The 23,710-nt window shown below is 35.7% G+C and overlaps 1 protein-coding gene across 2 annotated transcripts in view; it reads left to right on the top strand.

Moving 5' to 3' along the window:
- The window catches only part of PPP4R4 (protein phosphatase 4 regulatory subunit 4), a gene marked incomplete at its 5' end in the record, with an annotated part of 118,879 nt that overhangs the window by 93,417 nt on the left and 1,752 nt on the right, over positions 1-23,710 (top strand). For both annotated transcript variants that reach the window (XM_082648798.1, XM_082648797.1), the window contains 9 exons: positions 129-276; positions 2,812-2,956; positions 5,814-5,855; positions 5,956-6,030; positions 11,419-11,488; positions 11,925-12,008; positions 12,313-12,406; positions 17,569-17,639; positions 22,758-22,905. In XM_082648798.1, the coding sequence (XP_082504924.1) occupies positions 129-276; positions 2,812-2,956; positions 5,814-5,855; positions 5,956-6,030; positions 11,419-11,488; positions 11,925-12,008; positions 12,313-12,406; positions 17,569-17,639; positions 22,758-22,905 (877 nt within the window). The remainder of the gene's footprint in view (positions 1-128; positions 277-2,811; positions 2,957-5,813; positions 5,856-5,955; positions 6,031-11,418; positions 11,489-11,924; positions 12,009-12,312; positions 12,407-17,568; positions 17,640-22,757; positions 22,906-23,710) is intronic.

The following is a 23,710-nucleotide window of genomic DNA, read 5'->3' as shown; positions in this document are numbered from 1 at the left end:
TTTTTTTCTCTTGTTTTTGCTAAACAAATTGTGGATATAAAAAAGATTGTCATGGACTTAGTGATTTTTTTCACATGAAATTTTATGTAGGAAAAATTAAACTTATAATTTTTTGTTGTTGTTTCTAGAACTGGGCCAAGGAAAAAGTTATTGGAATAGACTCCGGTTTTTGGATACCTGTGAATTTATTATAGAGATCTTTTCCAAATCATTTTTCTGTAAATATTTCTTTCTACCTGCTATTGAACTGACACATGATCCAGTAGCAAATGTGAGGTATGGTACCAATCCAAGAAAATATTTGAAAAAATTGTATTTTTTATGTATCTACTGTGATGAATATATGCCAAAGCATTTTCTTAGTCAATTAAAAATAATCAAGTGAAGAATTTATACTTGGTTTGAAATTCTTGGTAGACTTAACTGAGCCTCAGTAGAACCTGGAAGCGTGATCTTTTAACACTGTCTCAGGTCTTTAGTTTATTGGGTTGATAGCAGTACTCACAGCCAGACTGGCAGGTTTCTCCAGCCACTTGGATACACACATTGGCATCAAGAGAAGATTGAGTAGATGTGATTAATTTATCTCTATCTTCTAAGACTAAAGGAAAAAAATAGTTGAAAGTTGGCTTGGAGAAGATCTGCCCATTTTTACAGGCCCATTTATTCAGAGAAGTAAGGCTGTTTCCAAGGCTTTTAGCTGTCTCACATTTTCAAAATCCAGTAAATGGTAATTGGAGTTGATTAAATAACTGTGAAGTTAAATGAAACGGGCCTGAAAATGGCTTGCTTGGAAACTGAAAAAAAGAATAAATGTATTTTGCCTTTTTTTCCTCCCCAAACAAGCATATTAATTTTTTTTTAATTGTGGTAAAACATACATAACATAAAATTTACCATTTTAACTATTTTGTACAATTCAGTGGCATTAAGCACACATGCATACTGTTTGAGTTATTTGTATATTGCATAATGAGTTGAAGAGAATTTTAAACCCTCAGCCATTAGATTTCGTATTTGTGCTCTATGCCTCTGTTCTGAATTTGAGGAACTCATCTGTAGGAGACACAGAGTCAGTTGGCCAAGACTTCCTGAACGGAACTCCAGAGCTCCCTGCTGAGCTTCCACATGCCAGCCATGCTTCATGCTAGTTTCAAGCTGTGTGACATATTTGTATGTTTTATAAAAAAATGATGTGCATTGTAGACAACATGCAACCATTTAATACTTTTTAACAGGAAGACTTGGCCAGGCAATAAGCATAGACTGATAGCATGGCTGTTGAGAGAAAATATACCAAGAAGAATTGTCAGAAGATGTTGAAAAGTTCAGCCTAAGAATGCTGTGAGCATTATTTAAGGGGGACACATCTAGACATTGGTTTTGTTTTGTATTTTTAGGGTGAGAAAATACAGAAAGTACCACTGCATTGGCTTTAGTATTTTGTGCATCTTAACCTGTGCTCTACAAACTAGAGCTGACGTTTCCTTGACTTGAGATTTAAAGCAAATTTAAAGTGATTTAAAGTACATTGAAAGACCCCGTTGATAATTCTTTAGAATTTACCTCTTGGTGAATAACTAAGGGATCCAACCACATTGTTAACGTTTTGCAAATTGAAGTTGTGATTCTAGAAAAATAGCTTCCAATGTGTTGAATCGTCATTTATCAAGCAGTTCCCAAAAATTATTTGAAAGGAAGTGAAATCATCTCTACTCGAGTCAGTGTGACTGCAGCATAGCATTGACTCTAAGGGAAAGCAACCTGTTAATTCAAAAACCAGATGAAGATGAATATTGCTCTATGAATTTTGGTGGTTTTTCTGAGTAAGAGATGATCGTATAGCAGTTTGTCTTGGTTCTCACTCTCCTGCTTGGGCAGCTGCCAGCCTAAAAAATGGGTCCAGCAACACCATATACTAACTGGCTTTTGGATACGAAAGGCTTTGCTCAACACTTTTAGAAATGTGCAGGTAGAATGAAAGCCATGACAGGTGAGAGTGGCCGGATCATCTCTTGCCTGAATTACTGAAAGAGCCCCCTGCCACCCCGTGTCCCTTTTGTCCTTGACCACCTACAGTCTAATCTCAATACGGTAGCCAGATGATACTTTCCAAACGTTAAGTCACATCATTTCACTCGGCTGTGCAAAACCCTCCGTGGCTTCTCATTGCTCTCAAAATGAAAGCCAGTCCGCAAACCGTGAGCTGCAAGGCCCCGGATGAACTGGCCTCCTATTTCACTCTGAGGCCTCCAGCTGATTTCGTTTTTGCTCTGTTCTAGACGTGCTAGCCAGTTTGCCAGTTCTGGCCAATTTGTTAATTTGGGGCAACTTCTAAGGCAGGCTCCCCCCTCTTCTCTAGATAGTCACAAGGCTTAGTCCCTAATTTACTTTCATTCTTTGCTTAAATGTCATCTTTTCAGTGAAATCTTGACTAAAAGCCTTCCTGACCACCTGGTTTGAACTTGTAATCCCCCTCCTTGTACTCCTTTGTCGTCTTTCCCTGCTTTATTTTTCTCTGCAGCATTTACCACTGTTTGACAGACATTTTACGTATTTGTTTATCCTCTCTCCCTACCCGTGTACTAGAACGTAAGCTCTGTGACAGCAGAGAATTTTGTTGGTTTTCTCCACTGCGTTATCTCAGCATCCAGAATGATGAACGCTTGACTCATCATAGACCCTCCATAGACATTTGTTGCATAAGAAATTCTCAGGCTAGCTAAAGCTTGAGTTTTCTTTCAATTTCATGTGACTGTCTTTCTTAGTTATTAAATTCACTCACAAGTTAATACTGTCAATTTATTGCAGAATGAAACTTTGCTACTTGTTGCCCAAAGTGAAATCTACCCTGAAGATCCCTGCAGATAAACATCTACTTCAACAGTTAGAAATGTGTGTGAGAAAACTCCTCTGTCAAGAAAAAGATAAAGATGTTCTGGCCACTGTGAAAAGAGTAAGCGTCCCTCTTGCCACGACATTTGCCTTTCTTGCAGTGTTCACCACAGCCTCACTATCTTAGCTTGATGGGATAGCAATATGTTAAAATATTTCTATCACTGCTAGAGGAGTAAGAATTAGTAACTGATTTGGTTGATGTGTGCTCCAGTTGGATATGAAAGTCCTTCTAGAGGGCACTGAGACATTAATCTTTTATTACTGGTGATATAAGCTCTATGAGAGAGCTTACATTTTAGGTACTCAGTAAATACTGTTCAGCTAATAATGAATGAGTACTTCATTCACCAGACTCTTTATAAGTGATTAGAATTGGGAAAACTTTGTTGGTATAATAGGGAAAGTCACATTTGATAGAAACTTAGCCCTGAAAGGGCTGGAAGGGCCTTCAGTGATCTGTTGGACTTTGCAGAAGCTCGAGACCTAGAAATGTTCAAGTGTTTGCTTAAGATCTTCTTGGTAAGTGGCAGAGCCAGGGCTGAATATACATCCCTAGCGCTTTTCAATTATGTAACATTGTGTCTTACGGGTTTTTGTTTGTTTTGTTTTAGCGTGTGATCTTATATGGATTGTTTGGCAATATTGGAACTCTAACACAGTAAACATTTGGGTTAGTGAAGTCAAACCTTAAAATACTTTATAGTCTTCAAAACCTTTTGGTTGAGTATATAATATTTTTATAAGGTTATGTCAAATGAAAATCATTACTTTTATGGTGATAAATTGGGAGATTCGGACTGACATGTATATACACTGATGTGTATAAAATGGATGACTAATAAGAACCTGCTGTATAAAAAAATAAATAAAATTCAAGAAAAAAATCATTACTTTTATGAATCTGAATGTGAAGTTCAGGACACATAGTTTTTGAGCATGTATTTGTAGTGAGAGAAGTTAATTAATTAATGTGTTAAGTAACTTGGTGTCGATGGTGAGGAAAACAAAAAGAGTCCTTTGATTTTTTTTTTTTTTCTCTAGAGATCATTGCCAGATGTTGCATAAGGAACTTTTTTTTTTTTTTTTTTCTTTTGCGGTATGCGGGCCTCTCACTGTTGTGGCCTCTCCAGTTGCGGAGCACAAGCTCCGGACGTGCAGGCCCAGCGGCCATGGCCCACGGACCCAGCCGCTCTGCCACACGCGGGATCCTCCCGGACCGGGGCACGAACCCGCGCCCCTGCATCGGCAGGTGGACTCCCAACCACTGCGCCACCAGGGAAGCCCCAGGAACTTTTTAATAAAGTGATTTGATAACTTAGTATTAATTAGTATAATTTTATTTTACTGAAATGTAAATTCTTCTTTCATTAACTGAAATAATCAGAAATACCCAGAGTCTGGACATGCATCTAAATCTAAAAACATAGATACACATAACATTTGTTTCTATCTTTACTGTTTAATTACAGAAGTGTAAGCAATGGAATTAACTTTCAAAATAGTAAACGTGAGACAGTTACTTTTTTGAGAGAATTTATTAACTGAAGAGGTAACTCAAGCTAACCCTATAAATAGGGGCAAAAATGATATAATTAAAAAAAATGATATAATTAAATTGATAGATTATTAACTTTCAATGGATTATTCTGTAGTACAGCCCTTATTTTAAGAACGTGTCACGTGAGGAAGTCAGTCTGTCCCATGAAAATTCTATAGTATAATGTTTATCAAACTGATGTATTGGTATGGGAACCTCTCAGGAAGCTAGCTATTCAAAGCTTTGGGATAAAAATGAAATAGTCAGTTTTTTAAGATGAAAAGTAATTTCATTTAAAAGGGCTATTTCATGCCATAAATTATAACATTTTCATAAATTTCAGCATAAAAATAAAACTTCAAATAAATATTATGTTTGCAATGGATAGCTTTGGGCATATGAATAAATGTACTTTATCCTGGCCGTCAGAGTTACTCCTGTAAAAAAGTACTGTCCTCTATCAGAGACAGAACCCTGGATTAGATGGGCCATTCATTGTTTGACTGAAATAATTTATTTCAGACCAATGTATTTGAAAAGATAAATACTAAATTAAGAGAATGCTTTCAGAGTAAAGTTTTTTCTATTGGTCAAAATGTCATAATAATCAAAAGTTTCTGTGGCAAGGAACTAAGGATATTAAGCCCAATGATACCTAGCTTTGTATATATTTAGCTAAAAGTTTTTTTAAAAAATTCAAAAATTATATTGTATTTCTGAAGATTCAGAAAAGAGTGGCACAGGACGTTATTAGAAACTAAATTGCATGTGTTTAGTATTTAAAATAATCCTCTACCCTTGCTTTTCTTTTTTTTTTTAATGTAATTAATTTATTTTTGGCTGAGTTGGATCTTTGTTGCTGTGCGCGGGCTTTCTCTAGTTGTGGTGAGTGGGGGCTACTCTTTGTTGCGGTGCGCAGGCTTCTCATTGCGGTGGCTTCTCTTGTTGCCGAACACGGGCTTTAGGCGCGTGGGCTTCAGTAGTTGTGGCTCGCGGGCTCTAGAGCACAGGCTCAGTAGTTGTGGCGCACGGGCTTAGTTGCTCCGCGGCCTGTGGGATCTTCCCAGCCCAGGGGCCCTGTGGCCCCTGCATTGGCAGGTGGATTCTTAACTACTGCTCCACCAGGGAAGCCCTACACTTGCTTTTCTTAAGTTGAAAAACTTTTAAAAGTTTAAGTGGATCTTGGTGTTAATATATAGAGGTTGATTAAAAACACAACATAGAGTTGGGAAGAACTTTAGAGACTTTCTAATTTAGCCTTTCACATAGTGGAGAAGTCTCTTCTTTGATCCTCCCTCTGGAAAAGGAGTCTTTCTGAGGAATGATTAGTTGATTTAATTTAATTACTGTTGAATAATTTAAAACATTTTCTTTGCAGACTGTGTTAGAGTTGGACAGAATGGAAATGTCCATGGACGCTGTGAGTACACTCTCTTTACCTTATGTTGAAAGGAATATTTAAAAATTGGCAGAGACTCATCATTAATGTTTCACAATTTCATTTTAAACTTTAAACTTAGTTTCAGAAAAAATTTTATGAAAAAGATTTGTTGGATCAAGAGAAAGAAAGAGAAGAGCTACTTCTTTTGGAAATGGTATGTTTTCACACACACACACACGTACTCTTTTCTGACCAGTATTAAATGTGCTTTGTTGTTAAATCTAATCAATAATTTCTTTCAGTTTCATACTACTTTTATTTTCCCTAAATGACTAAAGAAGAATCCTGACCTTTTGAAATATGTTCTTTTATGAATTGTAAGGAAAACTACATTTGAGAGCCTTTAAAAAAAAAAAAACTACCTTATTGAAGTATGATTGACTTATGATTAACAGCAAATACTTAAAGTGTGCAATTTGATGAATTTTGACATACAGACATACCCATGAAACCAGAATATAAAATACCAAACGTTGCCATTCCTTCAAACATTTCCTTGTGCCCCCTTAGTGATTCACATCTTCTACTCTAGTCCCTAGCAACCACTAATCTAGTTTCTGTCACTGTAAATTAGTTTGAGTTTTTTAGAATTTATATAAATTGAATCATATGTTAGTACCTTTTTGGGTCATGCTTCTTTCCATCAGCATGATTACTTTGAGATTCATCCATGTTTTTGTGCATATAAAGAGGTCATTCCTTTTTATCTCTGAGTAGTAGTCCGTACTGCGGATATACCACAACGTGTTTATCCACGTCTTAACGGACATTTGGGTTACTTCTAGCTTGGGAACATTAGTGAAGAAGTCTTTGAGTGGACATAAGTTTTCATTTCTCTTGGGGAAATAACTTAGGAATGGAATGGCTGGATCGTATGGTAAACTACACTTAACTTAAAAACAAAGACTGTTTTACAAAGTGCCTGTGTCGTTTTGCATTCCCACTGGCTGTGGTGGAGAGCTTCGGTTACCCTGTATCCTCTCTAATGCTCGAGAGGGTGGGTATGTAATGTTATCTCAAATTGCTTATCCCTGATGCCTAAGGAGGCTGAGCATCTTTTCCTTTGTGTATTGGCCATCCTTATATCTTAGTTGATGAAGTCTCTTTTCAGATTTTAAAATGATTTTGTTTATCTTCTTATTGAGTTGTGAGAGTTCTTTATAAACTCTGAATACAACTCCTTTGTCAGAGATATATTTTATGAATATTTTCTTGGCGTCTGTGCTTCATGGTGTCTTTGAACGAGAAGAAGTTTTTAATTTTGATGAAGTCCAACTTATCCTTTTTTTCTTTTAGCATAGTTCATGCTTTTTTGTTCTAAGAGTCTTTTGTCTATCCCCAAATTATAAAGACTTTTTCCTGTGTTTTCTTCTAGGAATTTTAGTTTTAGGTTTTACATTTAGGTCTATGATTCATTTCAAGTTAATTTTTATATATGTTTATTTTTTCCATCTCAATGAGCAATTATTCTAATGCCATTTATTGAAAACTTTACTTCCATTGAATTACCTTAGCACCTTTTTTAAAAAAATCAGTTGTCCATATATACATATGTCTGTTTCTTGACTCCCATTCTGTTGCAGTGATTTATAGGTTTATCTTTTTGGCAATTCCAAACTATCTTGATCGCTATAACTTTATAGTAATTCTTAAAATCAGGTAGGGTAACTTTTCCAACTTTTTAAAAAATTGCTTTGGCCAGTAGAGGCCCTTTTCATCTTGATACAATGTTTAGAATCAGTTTATCAATTTCTATAAAAAGCCTGCTGGAATTTTAGTTAGGATTGTGTTAATTAGCATTGATCTGTAGGTCAATTTGGAGAATTGCCATCTTAACAATTAAGTCTTCCAGTCCATGAACATTGTCTACCACTTCATTTATTTAGTCTTCTTAGTTTTGGTAGAGTTAAGTGTAGAGTTCAAGGCAGTCTTTTGTTAGATTTATTTCTAGTATATTACGTGTCTTGGCATTATAAATGGAATTGTAATTTAAAGTTTTACTTTCCAGTTTTTTGCTGCTGGAGTTTAAGAATACTATTGATTTTTGTATATTAACCTTGTATTTTGAAAATGTGCTAAGTTTGCTTATTTGTTGTAGAAGTTGGTTTTTAGATTTAATAGGACATGAGTCTACCTGAGCCATTATGTCATCTTTTAGTACAGTAGGATTACTTCTTCCTGTTCAGTGTTTGTGCCTTTTATTTCTTTCTTTTTGTCGTATTAAAAGGTCCAGGACCTCCAGTATAATAAGAGACCTCTGACTAATAAAAGTGACGCAAGTAGGCATCTTTGTCTTTTTACTGATCTTAGGGGGAAGCAGTTCAATCTTTCATCATTAGGTATGGTGTTACCAATAGGTTTTATATAGATGCCCTTTATTGCTTCTATTCCTAGTCTGCTGAGAGTTTTTATGAGTGATTGTTAAATTTTGCCAGATGCTGTTTCTGCATTTCCTGAAATGATATTTGTTTTTCTACTTTCATTGTGTTAAAACACTGAGTTACATTGATTTTTCAAATGGTAAACCAATTTTATATTTTGGGGATAAACTCTATTTGGTGATGATATTTTGTCCTTTTCTCTGCTGTTGGATGCTTGGCTAATTTATTTAAAGGAATTTTGCCTTTGTATTCATAAATTCATAGTGGGAACTGGTTTATAATTTTTGGGGTCATTTCTTGGGTCTTTTAAATTTGGTATTCGAGTTATTCTGGCCTCATAAAATGAGATGGATAGTATTACCACTTCCTCTATTTTCTGACAACTTTTGTATAAAATTGTTTTTTTTCCTTCCTTGAGGGTTTGATAGAATTCACTAGTGAAACTATCAAGACTCAAAGTTTTCATTTTGGAAGGATTTTGATAATTCATTCAATTACTTTAATAGCTATAATACTATTCAGATTTTCTTTCTTTTTTGTCAATTTGATAAGTTGCTTCCCCTCCCCAATTTGTCCGTGTCATCTAAGCTGTCAAATTTGTTGGCATATGTTGTTTATAATATTCTTATATTATCCTTCTAATGTATATAGAATCTATGGTGATACCCCCTTATATATATATATATATATATATTTTTTTTTTTTTTTTTTCCCGGTACGCGGGCCCCTCACTGCTGTGGCCTCTCCCGTTGCGGAGCACAGGCTCCGGATGCACAGGCTCCGGATGCGCAGGCTCAGAAGCCATGGCTCACAGGCCCAGCCGCTCCGCGGCATGTGGGATCCTCCCGGACCGGGGCATGAACCCGCGTCCCCTGCATCGGCAGGCGGACTCTCAACCGCTGCGCCACCAGGGAAGCCTCCCTTTTATATTTTTATCTTAGTGATTGGTGTTTCTCTCTGTCTCTTCGCCCCCCCACCTTTTTTTTTTTGAATTGCTTTTTGGTGTTTTCTCTAGAGATTACAGCAGACATACCTAACCTTTTATAGTCTTCTTTTTGTTAATATTGTACCACTTTATTTAACAGTGATACAGAACCCTTTACCTGCTCCATACTGTTCTTTATGTTACACTTGTCATGTGAATTACATCTGCACTGAAAACCCCACCAGTCAGTGTGATAATTTTTGCTTTAAGTTGTCATATGTATCTTGAAGAACTTAAGAGAGTAAACCTGTGTGTTTACTCAGATGTTTACCATTTCCAGTGCTCTTCATTCATTGCTTAGGACCCAAATGTCCCTCTTATTTTTTCCCTTCAGCCTGAAGAACTTTCTTTGGAAGTTCTCGGAGTGCAAGTATTTTGTAACAAATTATCTTCGTTTTCCTTTATCTAGAATGTCTTATTTGTGCCTTTCTCTCTAAAGTATATTTTTATTAGATACAGAATTCTGGGTTTACAGCCTTTTTTATACTGTACTTTAAGAAGTGTTTCTGTCTGTGTTGTGGTCTCCATAGCATCTGATAAAATATCTGTTCTCATTTGAATTATTATTCTTCTCTATATAATGTTGTTTGTCTCTGTCTACTTCCAAGATTTTTTCTTTTCTTTTTTATCTTTAGCAGTTTGCTTGTGATGTTTTTAGGCATGATTAGCTTCAAATTTGTTCTGTCTTGGATTTGCTGAGCTTCCTGAATCTGTAAATGAGTGTCATTTCCCAAATTTGGGAAGGTTTGAGCCATTATTTATTTCAATATATGTTCTGTCCCAGTTCCTCACTCTTATACCTCTGGGTCTCCAATTGCACATATGTTAAATCTTTTGATACTATCCCACAGGTCCATGAGGCTTTGTTCTTTCTTTCTTTTTTTTTTTTTCCTTAAACTCTGCTACTCAGAGTGAATAATTTCTGTTGATCCATCTTCAGTGTCACCAGTTCTTTTCCTGCCCTCTGCATTTGGCTGCGGAGACTCTCCACTGATTTTTAAATTTCCATTACTCTATTTGTCAGTTCTAAAATTCTGATTTTTTATATTGTCTATTTTTCTGCAGAGAATTATGCTGTGAGATTAAAAACTTAAGTGGAAATCCTCTGAAAAGCAAATTGCATTATTTCAGCAGTCTAAGCCAAAGATTAGAGTTCAGGATTGCCAGTGGTAGAAGATGTAGAGAATAAGCAGTCTCTAAAACATTTTAGGACTTAATGACCTAATAAACCCAAGACAAAGATCAGAGAATAGAAAAAGATCCACAGATGATCCTGATATTAGAGTTAGCAGACAAGGACTTCAAGACAACTGTGATTAATATGATCGAGATAGTAGAGGAAAAGATGACACAGGTAACACTACTGTTAAGCCCACTTGGTGATATCTTTCAGTTTTGCATGTTTTATTTTCAGTTTTAGAATTTTTATTTAATAGTTTTTTATGCAGTCCAGTTCTATGTGGAAAATTTTTTATCTTGCGTATTTTCTCTGCCTTTTTATTTTACATGCACTTGAAAAGAATGTTTGTTCTCCAGTGTTGATTGTAGTGTTCTGTACATGTCGGTTATGCCATGTTTGTTCAGAACTTGATATGTTTATTGATTTTTCTTGGCTATTCTGTTGGGATAAAGAACTCTTTGAGTTTGGGTAACATTTTGTTTCTTGGTCTGGGAGCTGATTATATGGGTGGGTTCACTTTGGGAAAATTTATTGAGCTGTACACTTATATTTGTGCACCTTCTCTATGTGTATTATACTTCAATAGAACATTTAAATAATATCTAAAAGATCATTTCTTTTTCTCTCAGTCTTTTAAAAGAAGAACATTATTTTGCCATGTATCAGTCAGAAATGGAAAGGGCCAGTAGTAACACATTTTGCTGATGAGAATGAGTAAATACGTTGTAGAAATTAACGGCTCATCACAACAGTGATACTAAACTCATTGTTTTAGTTTGACAAGCCTCCAAGGGCACAATTCTGTAGATGTTAAAAAAAACACAAATCTGAAAGAACTGTGACTTCTTTAGACACTAATTTGGAAAAACAAATTACTTCTGTTATGTATTTTTGTGAACTGTATCTGTACCTCTAAAGCTTAGAGTAATTTCTGATTAGAACAATTTTCTAAATCTAATGCTTACCTTTAATGCTAAGATACTGTTTTATTAATAGGAACAATTAGAAAAAGAAAAGCAACAAAATGATGGAAGGCCCATGAGTGATAAAACCTTTGAAAAGAAACGTAAGTAGTTTTCGCATGTCTTTATCACCAAGGTACCCAACTGATGTTGCATCTTAGCGTGCTGAGAGACCATGCTTAGTTTTTAATTTAATATGAAATTTAATATGAAAAATCACTTCACTTTCTTTCATTTATCAAAGTTGTTTTCAAAAATTGGCTGCTAACTGTGATATAGGTTTAGGAGTACATGAATAAATGGTGAGGAGGTTCAGATCCTTCAAAGGAAAGTTTGAAGTTTGGTAACAGCAATAAGATTGCAAAATTGATCACTGAATAACTAAGATTGAAATATTTAAATATATAAAAAGTAAGATTTGGAAGAGAGTGTCGCTTCACTAGGGAGAGTGATTCATATTCTCTGCATTGCCTTGTATGTGTATGGAGATTAATAAGAACTCAGAGGAAATTATAGCACTTAAATCAGAGTTTGTTTTAGGTAGAGACACCAAGACACCAACAACTCTGCCCAAGAACATCCCCATTTCTGTCCCTGGACCCTCTTCTGGCACCCCATCCACAAGTAAGAAACTTGTTTTTGTGTCTCCTTTTTTCCTTTCCTAAACAATAATTACAGGGAAGTCACTCCGTGAGATGAGATATATCATTTGAAGGCACCTTTTGCCTTTTACTGTTAGCTGTTTTGGCGGTTCTTAATGGGCAGTAGGGGTAAGAGATACACCAGTCAGGTCAAGCTAAGGAAAGGAAGCTACACCTGTCAGTGTTTTACTGAAAATTGTGGGAGTTGGAGAGGAAATGGGGTTGGGGCAGCTAAGGATGAACTGATGAACTAAACAATTGCATTTTCCTTTTGCTTGTTACTCTAGGCAAAGAAATCAAGAAATCCAAATTGATTCGAAGCCAGTCTTTTAATAATCAAGCTTTTCATGCAAAATATGGCAACTTAGACAAGTGTGCTGGGTATGATCTGTCAGCTACTCACATTTTGACTTAATTTTTATTTTATTTTATTTTAAATTAATTTTTACTGGAGTATAGTTGCTTTACAATGTTGTGTTAGTTTCTGCTGTACAGCAAAGTGAATCAGTTATACGTATACATATATCCCCTCTTTTTTAGATTTCCTTCCCATTTAAGTCACCACAGAGCATTGAGTAGAGTTCCCTGTGCTATACAGTAGGTTCTCATTGGTTATCTGTTTTATACATAGTAATGTGTTTATTGTCAATCTCAATCTCCCAATTCATCCTGACCTCCCTTCCCCCTTGGTATCCATAAGTTTGTTCTCTACATCCGTGTCTCTATTTCTGCTTTGCAAATAAGTTCATCTGTACCATTTTTCTAGATTCCACTTACAAGTGATATTATACAATGTTCCTTTTTCTATTTCTGACTTACTTCACTCTGTATGACAGTCTCTAGGTCTATCCATGCCTCTGCAAATGGCACTATTTTGTTCCTTTTTATGGCTGAGTAATATTCCCTTGTATATATGTACCACATCTTCTTTATCTATTCCTCTGTTGATGGACATTTAGGTTGCTTCCATGTCCTGGCTGTTGTAAATAGTGCTGCAGTGAATATTGGTGTGCATGTGTCTTTTTGAATTATGGTTTTCTCCAGGTATATGCCCAGGAGCTGGATTGCTGGGTCATATGGTAATTCTATTTTTAGTTTTTTGAGGAACCTCCATTGTGTTCTCCATAGTGGCTGTACCAATTTACATTCCCACCAACAGTGTAGGAGGGTTCCGTTTTCTTCACATCCTCTCCAGCATTTTTCTTTGTAGATTTTTTGATGATGGCCATTCGGACTGGTGTGAGGTGATACCTCATTGTAGTTTTGACTTGCATCTCGCTAATAATTAGTGGCGTTGAGCACCTTTTCATGTGTTTCTTGGCCATCTGTATGTCTTCTTTGCAGAAATGTCTATTTAGGTCTTCTGCCCATTTTTTCATTGGGTTGGTTTTTTTTGATATTGAGCTGCATGAGCTGTTTATATATTTTAGAGATTAATCCCTTGTCAGTTGCTTTGTTCGAAAATATTTTATCCCATTCTGAGCGTTGTCTTTTCGTTTGGTTTATGGTTTCCTTTGCTGTGCAAAAACTTTTAAGTTTAATTAGGTCCCACTTGTTTATTTTTGTTTTTATTTTCATACTCTAGGAGGTGGATCAAAAAAGATCTTTCTGAGATTTATGTCAGAGTGTTCTGCCTATGTTTTCCTCTAAGAGTTTTATAGTGTCTGGCCTTACATTTAGGTCTTTAATCCATTTTGAGTTTATTTTTGTGTGTGGTGTTAGGGAGTGTTCTAATTTTATTCTTTTACATGTAGCTGTCCAGTTTTCCCAGCACCACTTAAGAGACTGTCTTTTCCCTATTGTATATTCTTGCCTCCTTTGTCATGGATTAGGTGACCATAGGTGTGTGGGTTTATCTCTGGGCTGTATCCTGTTCCTTGATTTATTTTTCTGTTTTTGTGCTCGTACCATACTGTCTTGATGAATGTAGCTTTGTAGTATAGTCTGAAGTCAGGGAGCCTGATTCTTCCAGCTCTGTTTTTCTTTCTCAAGATTGCTTTGGCTATTCAGGATCTTTTGTGTTTCCATACAAATTGTAAAATTTTTTGTTCTAATTCTGTGAACAGTGCCATTGGTAATTTGATAGGGAGTGCATTGACTCTGTAGATTGCCTTGGGAAGTATAGTCATTTTCACAGTATTGATTCTTCCAATTCAAGAACATGGTATGTTTCTCCATCTGTGTCATCTTTGATTTTTTTCATCAGTATCCTATAGTTTTCTGAGTACAAGTCTTTTGTCTCCTTAGGTAGGTTTATTCCTAGGTATTTTATTCTCTTGTTGCAATGGTAAATAGGATTGTTTCCTTAATATCTCTTTCTGATTTTTCATTGTTAGTGTATAGGAATGCAAGAGATTTCTTTGTATTAATTTTGTATCTTGCAACTTTACCAAATTCATTGGAAAACTCTACTCGTTTTCTGGTGGCTTCTATGTATAGTATCATGTCATCTGCAAACAGTGACAGTTTTACTTCTTTTCCAATTTGGATTCCTTTTATTCCTTTTTCTTCTCTGATTGCCGTGGCTAGGACTTTCAAAACTATGTTGAATAATAGTGGCAAGAGTGGACATCCTTGTCTTGTTCCTGAACTTGAAGGAAATGCTTTCAATTTTTCACCATTGAGAATGATGTTTGCTGTGGATTTGTTGTATATGGCCTTTATTATGTTGAGGTAGGTTCCTTCTATGCCCACTTTCTGGAGAGTTTTTATCATAAATGGATGTTGAATTTTGTCAGAAGACTTTTCTGTATCTATTGAGATGATCATATGGTTTTTATTCTTCAATTTTTAAATGTAGTATATCACATTGATTGATTTGCATATATTGAAGAATCCTAGTATCTCTGGGATAAGTCCCACTTGTTCATGGCGTATGATCCTTTTATTGTGTTGTTGGATTTTGTTTGCTAGTATTTTGTTGAGGATTTTTGTGTCTGTGTTCCTCAGTGATATTGGCCTGTAATTTGCTTTTTCGTGATATCTTATCTTTGTCTGGTTTTGGTGTCAGGGTGATGGTGGCCTCGTAGAATGAGCCTGGGAGTGTTCCTTCCTCTGCAATTTTTTGGAAGAGTTTGAGAAGGATAGATGTTAGCTCTTCTCTAAATGCTTGATAGAATTCACCTGTGAAGCCATCTGGTCCAGGACTTTGGTTTGTTGGAAGATTTTTAATCACAATTTCAATTTCATTACTTGTGATTGGTCTGTTCATATTTTCTGTTTCTTCCTGGTTCAGTCTTGGAAAGTTATACCTTTCTAAGAATTTGTCCATTTCTTCCAGGTTGTCCATTTTATTGGCATATAGTTGATTGTAGTAATCTCTTATGATCCTTTGTATTTCTGCAGTGTCAGTTGTAACTTCTCGTTTTTCATTTCTAATTTTATTGATTTGAGTCCTCTCCCTTTTTTTTCTTGATGAGTCTGGCTAAAGGTTTATCAATATTGTTTATCTTCTCAAACAGCCAGCTTTTAGTTTCATTGATCTTTGCTGTTGTTTTCTTCATTTCTATTTCGTTTGCTTCTGCTCTGATCTTTATGATTTTTCTTTTACTAATTTTCGGTTTTGTTTGTTCTTCTTTCTCTAGTTGCTTTACGTGTAAGGTTAGGTTGTTTGAGATTTTTCTTGTTTCTTGAAGTAAGATTGTACTGCTATAAACTTCTCTCTTCGAACTGCTTTTTGTTGTATCCCATAGGTTTTGGGTCGTCATGTTTTCATTGTCATTTGTTTCTAGGTATTTTTTGACTTCCTCTTTGATTTCTTCAGTTATCCATTGGTTATTTAATAACATATTGTTTAGCTTCTATGTGTTTGTGTTTTTTACAGTTTTTTTCCTGCAATTGATTTCTAATCTCATAGCGTTGTGGTCTGTAATGATGCTTGATATGATTTCAGTTTTCTTAAATTTATTGAGGCTTGATTTGTAACCCAAGATGTGATCTGTCCTAGAGAATGTTCTGTGTGCACTTGAGAAGAAAGTGTATTCTGCTGCTTTCGGTTGGAATGTCCTATAATTATCAATTAAGTTTATCTGGTCTAATGTGTCATTTAAGGCTTGTGTTTCCTTATTAATTTTCTGTCTGGATGATCTGTCCATTGATATAAATGGGGTGTTAACGTCCCCCACGATTATTGTGTTACTGTCGATTTCCTCTTTTATGGCTGTTAGCATTTGCCTTATGTATTGAGGTGTTCCTATGTTTGGTGCATAAATATTTACAATTGTTATATTTTCTTCTTGGATTGATCCCTTGATCATTATGTAGTGTCCTTCCTTGTCTCTTGTAACATTCTTTATTTTAAAGTCCATTTTGTCTGATATGAATATTGCTACTCCAGCTTTCTGTTGATTTCCATGTGCATGGAATATCTTTTTCCATCCCCTCACTTTCAGTCTGTATGTGTCCCTAGGTCTGAAGTCAGTCTCTTGTAGACAGCATATATATGGGTCGTGTTCTGACTTAATTTTCATCTTATAGTCATACATCTTTATGTGAAATGAATTGAATTATTAAATAATTCAATGAATTATTAAATAAAATCAGGATTAATTTTTAGGTTTTTATAGGGCAGTAATTTCTAAGTTATCTTCTATAAAGTTTTCATGTTAAAAAAAAAAGTAGTCTACGAATTTGCATAAGAAATAGGTATCCTGGAATTCTAGGAAGACTACTGCCCTGATGCTTTATAACAACATCATGGAATCCGTGTGTTGTTTATGCTATATCACCTATGCCACGGAACTCCTAAATGGGTATGAACGTGCCCCATTTACTAAATGGATGTGGACATCCATTTGCAGCTAGTGTTATTTCTGTCCGTAAAGAAGCCGCTGGCCTGTTTCTGTGGTAAAGTGGTGACAACACAGTTCTCCTGATGGTAGATGAATGTGTAGTCTCCCTTTGGGCCCAGACCCCAAAACTATAAACAGTTAAGATTAGGGGAGAATCAGCATAAATTAAATGACCATGAATTTTATATGTATTGTACACATATAGTATATAACAGCTGTATATCAAGCGGCAAGCAAAGTAATTTTAAAGGAACATAAATGTCTTCAAAACTATTTATCAAAAATATAACATGTTATGGGAAAAATGTTTTTATTTTATTATTTTTATCTTTTTATAAAAGATTGAATAAAAATCTTATTCTAGATTTTCAGCTATGTTTTTGGACATTATTGGTAGATCCTTCTAAAATTCCTAGCCAATAGGGTGATCTCAAGATGGACAAAAGAGATTAGAACTAAAGATAAGTTATTTCCAGGAAAATTTTATCCACATTACCTGTTTGGGCTGAGCATCAATAGAAAACCTGTTATTTTGATGTTGCAGAAGTTTAAGGATATGATTTTAAGTTAAAGACAAAGTAATTATTGTGAGGCATGGAATGTAAAAAATAAATGAGAAATAAAAATAGCAAGCATGTTTCGTAAGAAGTAGAGGAAAGCATTAAAAAAAAGATTAGGAAAGACCTAGTGCTAGATGGCTGGGATTGAAAGAAGCATATTCTTGTATTTTAACTAAATCATGTTCTTTTCTAGTAAAAGTTCTACAGCAGCATATACACCTTCTGTCTCAGGGTTAACAAAGACTTCTGTGATTTCACTTACTGGTAAGTAGAAATCTGAGCTCTTCAAAAAATTGTTAAATTTAATAAAATATGATTTTCCTTAAATGGCCCATTTCTTTATTTCTAGATACAGTTTCCCTAAATTTATATCTTTATCCAATAGCAAAGAAATTAAACTTTTCCCTAGCAATTAAGAAGATGCTTAACAATACTATTTTGTTTTCACTGTGTCAAGAGTCAGAGTTCAATATTTGCAAAAGAGGAAAAGGACAAAATAAAATAGGTTTTACCATGGTCTGAGGACCTAATGAGGCATAGACTAAAAGTTTTTGCAGTAATTTTTAAGGAAGTTAAAAACAACAGGGCTTCACTGTGGATCATATGCTGCTAAACAGTTACAATATTATGTATTTGAAAGTTTATACCAGGGGTAAAGGGCCACATGATAAATATTTTGGGCTCTGTTGGCCAATTGGTTTCAGTCACAATTACTCAACTCTGGTGTGACAGAGTAAAAGCAGCCATAGACAGCACATAACAAGTAGGTATGGCCTTTATTGGACACAATATTATTGTGTCTCAGGGAACAGCGAGGCCTGAGGAGGCGAGAGATGGGGGAATGGCCAGTAAGTGGAGCAATCAGAACAGACACAACATAAATTGATTAAGTTTGCCGTCTTTTTTTTTTTTTTTTGACAAGTGTTCTTTTTTTAAGGGAACTTTATTTTTATTTATTTATTTATTTATTTATGGCTGTGTTGGGTCTTCCTTGCTGTGTGGGCTTTCTTTAGTTGCGGCGAGCGGGGGCTACTCTTCGTTGCAGCGCGCAGGCTTACTGTGGTGGCGTCTCTTGTTGCGGAGCACGGGCTCTAGGCACGCGGGCTTCAGTAGTTGTGGCACATGGACTTCAGTAGTTGTGACATGTGGGCTTCAGTAGTTGTGGCTCACAGGCTCTAGAGCACAGGCTCAGTAGCTGTGGTGCACTGGCTTAGCTGCTTCACAGCATGTGGGATCTTCCTGGACCAGGGCTCGAACCTGTGTCCCCTGCATTGGCAGGCGGATTCTTAACCACTGCACCACCAGGGGAGCCCAAGTTTTCCGTCTTATGTGAGTGAGGTTCGTGGTGCCACAAGATAATTGCAATAGTAACATCAAAGATCATGATCACAGACCACCATAAATATAATAATAATGAAACAGTTGGAAATATTGTAAGAATTATCAAAATCTGACACGAAGACAAGAAGTGAGCAAATGCTGTTGGAAAAATGGTGCTGTTAGACTTGCTGGGCGCAGTGTTGCCACAAACCTTCAATTTATAAAAAATGCATTTTCTGTTCTATCTGCAGTAAAGTGAAGAGCAATAAAACAAGGTAGGCTTGTGTATGATATGTAGGTTCTAAAACTTAACATCCAAAGCCTTACATAAAAGCATGTCTCTCATAAGGGTAAATTATTTATTAAAATATTTGAAAAGTATTCTATCTTAAAATTTTGGTATTATTTTGGGGAGAGGGAATAGGTTGAATGAAATATCTCCTAGGTTTCTTGATTAGAAAAATGTGCTTATTACTTATTATTTATTACTTAATGAATTACAAACTGAGGAAAAAGTCACTATACAATTACATATCTGATCTACAAAGAGCAAATGGGAGCAAAATGTCTCTTAACAAATGTATTAAGTGTTCACAGAGAGAAGAGATTTTATTTTGTGGCTTAAGACGGGCTTTAGGATGATTATCATTTGAGGTGAACCTTAAGGTACGCTAGGATTTTGACAGGCAGAGATGGGTATGGAATACTGTCCCATGCAGAGGACCTGTCAGAAGCAAAAGCTGACTGTTGTGTCTTCAGGGAGCGACAGCAGGCTGTTTGGCTGGAGCCCGAAGAGGGTGTAGCGGGAGTAGTGTTAAATAAAATAAAGGTAAGGTCAAGTGTAGAGTGGAAGATCTAATTGATGCTTTTTACTTAAGGCGAATCCATCAGTCATCAACTGCAGCATTCCAAAGCTATGTGGGCACAACAGACTGGGGGAAATGTAAAGGGAATTCTAGTAAGGATTCAGGGAAACATTGCAATGTATCCATTTTGGGTGGGAATGAAAATTAGTGGAACCCTTTGGAAGCAGTTCGGTCAAGTTCATCAAGAATCCTAGTTTTAAAAAATAGTCTATGCCTCAAAAAATCCCATTTCTAGTGATCCGTCATGAAGTATAAATAAAACACATATAACGAGAAAAAATTTGTCACAGTGTTCCTCCTTGACATGATGTGATGAAGATGCTACTTTACCTCTTCTCATCCTCCCTCAAACCCGGATCCCTAGTCTAATTGTGAGAAAAGCATCAGACAAATTCCAGTAGGGGCACATCCTACAAAATATGTGACCAGTACCCCTAAAAGCCGTTAAGGTCATCAAAAGCAAGGAAAGGCTAAGAAACTGTCCCAGCCAAGGAGAGCCTAAGGAGACCTGACAAGTAAGTGTACTGTGGTGCCCTGGATGGCATCCTGAGACAGAAACAGACATTGGGTGAGACTGACAGAATCCAAACACACTGTGGATTTTTGTTAAGAATGATGTGTCACCACTGGCTCACTAATTGTACCAAGTATAGTATGTGAATGTAAGGTGTTAATAGGGGAACTAGGTGAAAGGGGTAGGTGGGAATTCTTCATACTCTCTTCTCAATTTTTCTGTAAATCTAATACTTCAAAAAATTGTCTATTTAAAGATAACATTTAAAATAACTTCAAAGATTTTAAATGCTTAGGGATAAATTTAATAAAACGTGTGCTAAATGCACACTCAGAACTTCCAAAATGTTGCTGAAAGAAGTTAAAGAAGACATAAATAAATGGAAAGCTGTACCATGTTTATGGATTAGAAAACTTAATATTGTTATGATGTCAGTTCATTTTAAATGGAGCCAGAGATTCAGTGCAATCCTGATAAAAATTTTGACAGTCTTTTTGAAATTTACTGTGTATTCAAATTCATAGAACTGAGTATTTTGAAAAAAATTAAAGTTAGAGAATGTCAGTTACCTGATTTCATCATTTACTACTACAGCTTCAGTACTCAAGACTGTGTGCCCTGCCCTGACATACATAGTCAGCTGAGTTTCAACAAAGGTGATGTGATTGTATTTTTTTAAATAATACCAGAACAATTGGATATCCATAAAAAACCCAAAGAACTGAACCTCAATTCTTATCTCACAACTGTACACAAAATTAACTCAAAATGTATTCTAAACTTAAGCATAAAAGCTAAAACTGACATTTCTGAAGAAAATATAGAAGGGAGTCTTTGTGATTTTGGAATTGACAAAAGTTTTTCCAAACCATAAAGAAAAAAATTAACATATTGGACTTCATAAAAATGTAAAGTTTTAGCACTTTGAAATAGAGCATTAAAAAAATAAAAGGCAGGACACAGATTAGGAGAAAATACTCATATTACATATACCTGACAAAGGACTTGTATCCAGAATATACAAAGATCTTTTTTTTTAAGTTGAAGTATAGTTGATTTACAATATTGTGTTAATCTCAGGTGCACAGCACAGCAATTCACTTATACATATATTCTGCCTCAGGTCCTCTTTCCTTATAGGTTATTACAAAATACTGAGAATAGTTCCCTATGCTATACAGTAGTTGCTTGTTGGTTATCTATTTTATTATTTATATAGCAGGGTGTATATGTTAATCCCAACCTCCTAATTTATCCCTCCCCCCCTTTTCCCACCTTTCCCCTTTGGTAACCATAAGTTGGTTTTCTATGTCTGCGAGTCCCTTTCTACTTTGGAAATAAGTTCATTTGTATCTTGTTTTTTAGATTCCACATACAAGCAATATCATATGATATTTATCTTTCTTTGGCTTACTTCACTTATTATGATAATCTCTAGGTCCATCCATGTTGCTGCAAATGGCATTATTTTATTCTTTTTTATGGCTGAGTAATATTCTATATTCCACCACATCTCCTTTATCCATTCCTCTGTTGATGGACATTCAGGTTGCTTCCATGTCTTGGCTATTGTAAATAGTGCTGCAGTGAACATTGGGGTGCCTGTATCTTTTCGAATTACGGTTTTCTCTGGATATATGCCCAGGAGTGGGATTGCAGGATCATATGGTAGTTCTATTTTTAGTTTTAAGAATATACAAAGATCTTTAAAACAAATCAGGCAACTGATTTTAAAATGGGAAAAAATTTGAACACGCACTTCATGAAAGAAGATATACAAATAAGTAAGTAAAAAGATGCTTAAGATCAGTAACCATTAAGAAATGCAAATTAAAGCAATGAGTAACCCCCCCCCCCACACACACACACAAGGAGATACCACTTCACGCCCACTAGAATGACTAAAAAGACTCACAATATCAAGTATGTGTGAGGAGGTGGAGAAACTTTCCAGGACTCTCATATGTTGCTGTTGGAAATGCAAAATGGTCTAATCACTTTGGACAGCAGGTTGGCAGTTCCTTATGAAGTTAAATATACACTTACTATGTGATTCAGCAGTTCCATTCCAAGACTTTTACTGAAGGGAAATTAAAACATATGTCCATACACAGACTTGCACACAATTGTCCATAGCAGCTCTATTTGTAATAGATTACCAATTTTTTGGAAAAAAAATCATAATGTCTGTCAGTAGGAGAATGGATAGACAAATTTTGGCATGTCTGTGCAATGGGAATACCAGTCAGCAATAAAAAGGATGAAGTATTGATGTGGATGAATTGCAGCATAATTATGCTGCATGAAATAAGGCAGACAAAAAAAGCATACATACTGTATGATTCCATTTATACAATATTCTATAAAATGCAAACTAATCTGTAGTGACAGGAGGCAGGTCCGTGGTTGCCTGGAGTGGGGGAGGGGGTGGAGGGAGGGATGACAAGGAGGCGGAACAAACATCCAGCGATGGGTGTGTTCACTCTTGATTGTGGTGATGGCTTCATGGGTATATACAGATGTCAGAACCTTAAATTCGTGCAATTTATTGTATATAAATTATACCTTAATAAAGTTGACTTTAAAAGAAGGGAAACAAAGTCAGTTATCATTAACCTTCTCTAAGGTTCACATCTCTCTAAGTATATTCCGTCTGGCTGACTGTACACGTATTACTTTCAGATGATTCATTCCGGACTCGTAATGCCGGCAGTGCTCCCAGTTCCTTTTCCTCTAATACTCCCCTGCCTAGCACCTCCCGAGGGACAGGTAACTCAGGTGATCCCAAGAGCAGTGGAAGTAAAGATACACAACCACGGAAGGCTACCTTGTAAGTAATCCAGTGATGTACTGCTAAGTGTTTTATTCTGTTCTTTTCTCAGTGTACTTTCCTTCCCACTTAAATACTTCTCCGAAGAATAGAAGATGTCTGTAATGAGGCAGTGTCATCAATTAAAAGGGATTATTATTATCACTGTTACATCGGATACTTTATATAAGATAATTTATATGTGGCAAAGACATTGTAACCTTAGGAAGTTGACAAGAAACTTTAAATGGTTCCCACTAATATCTGAGGTCTGTTTATTTTTCTGTGAAATATTTGCATTCAGGAAATTTAGCTCTGAGAAGACTCTGAGTGTAATTGCATTCGTTTAAACAAACTAGCTTAAGTACACAGCATTGAATCACCCAGTGCTCAGAGGGATGGGTGTAACTGATGCCACTTAAGAAATATTACTGCAGCATATAATCCAGAGTTGTGGGTCCAATAAGCTAGAGATTCTACAGACAACATTTGTTCCTTAAAGTTATAAAGGTCATAAAGGGCCTCTATTCTCCTTTTCCCCTTGTGGTTCCTTTTTATGCACCATTTGGATCTTGTTTGAATTGTCGAAGCCTTTGTTTCTTTTAGGTTAAACATTTAAGAGGGTAGTGCCAAAAAGAAATCTCCATGACGAGAGGTTGTATCCAGGTAGAAGTGATTCATCCAAAATACCCGAACTATAGTTACACGTGTCCTCTTTCATATGGGACACGTGAATCTTCTGATTAGAAGAGAATTTAAACAGGATTCAGACTTTCTTTTAAACATATTTCACTTAATTCATGAATATTTTCTATTATTAAGTTTC

Source organism: Grampus griseus (assembly GCF_964374135.1).
Source record: "Grampus griseus genome assembly, chromosome: 2".
Taxonomy (NCBI): domain Eukaryota; kingdom Metazoa; phylum Chordata; class Mammalia; order Artiodactyla; family Delphinidae; genus Grampus; species Grampus griseus.
Note: the sequence above shows the minus strand (reverse complement) of the source record. Positions and strands in the feature narration are given on the sequence as shown.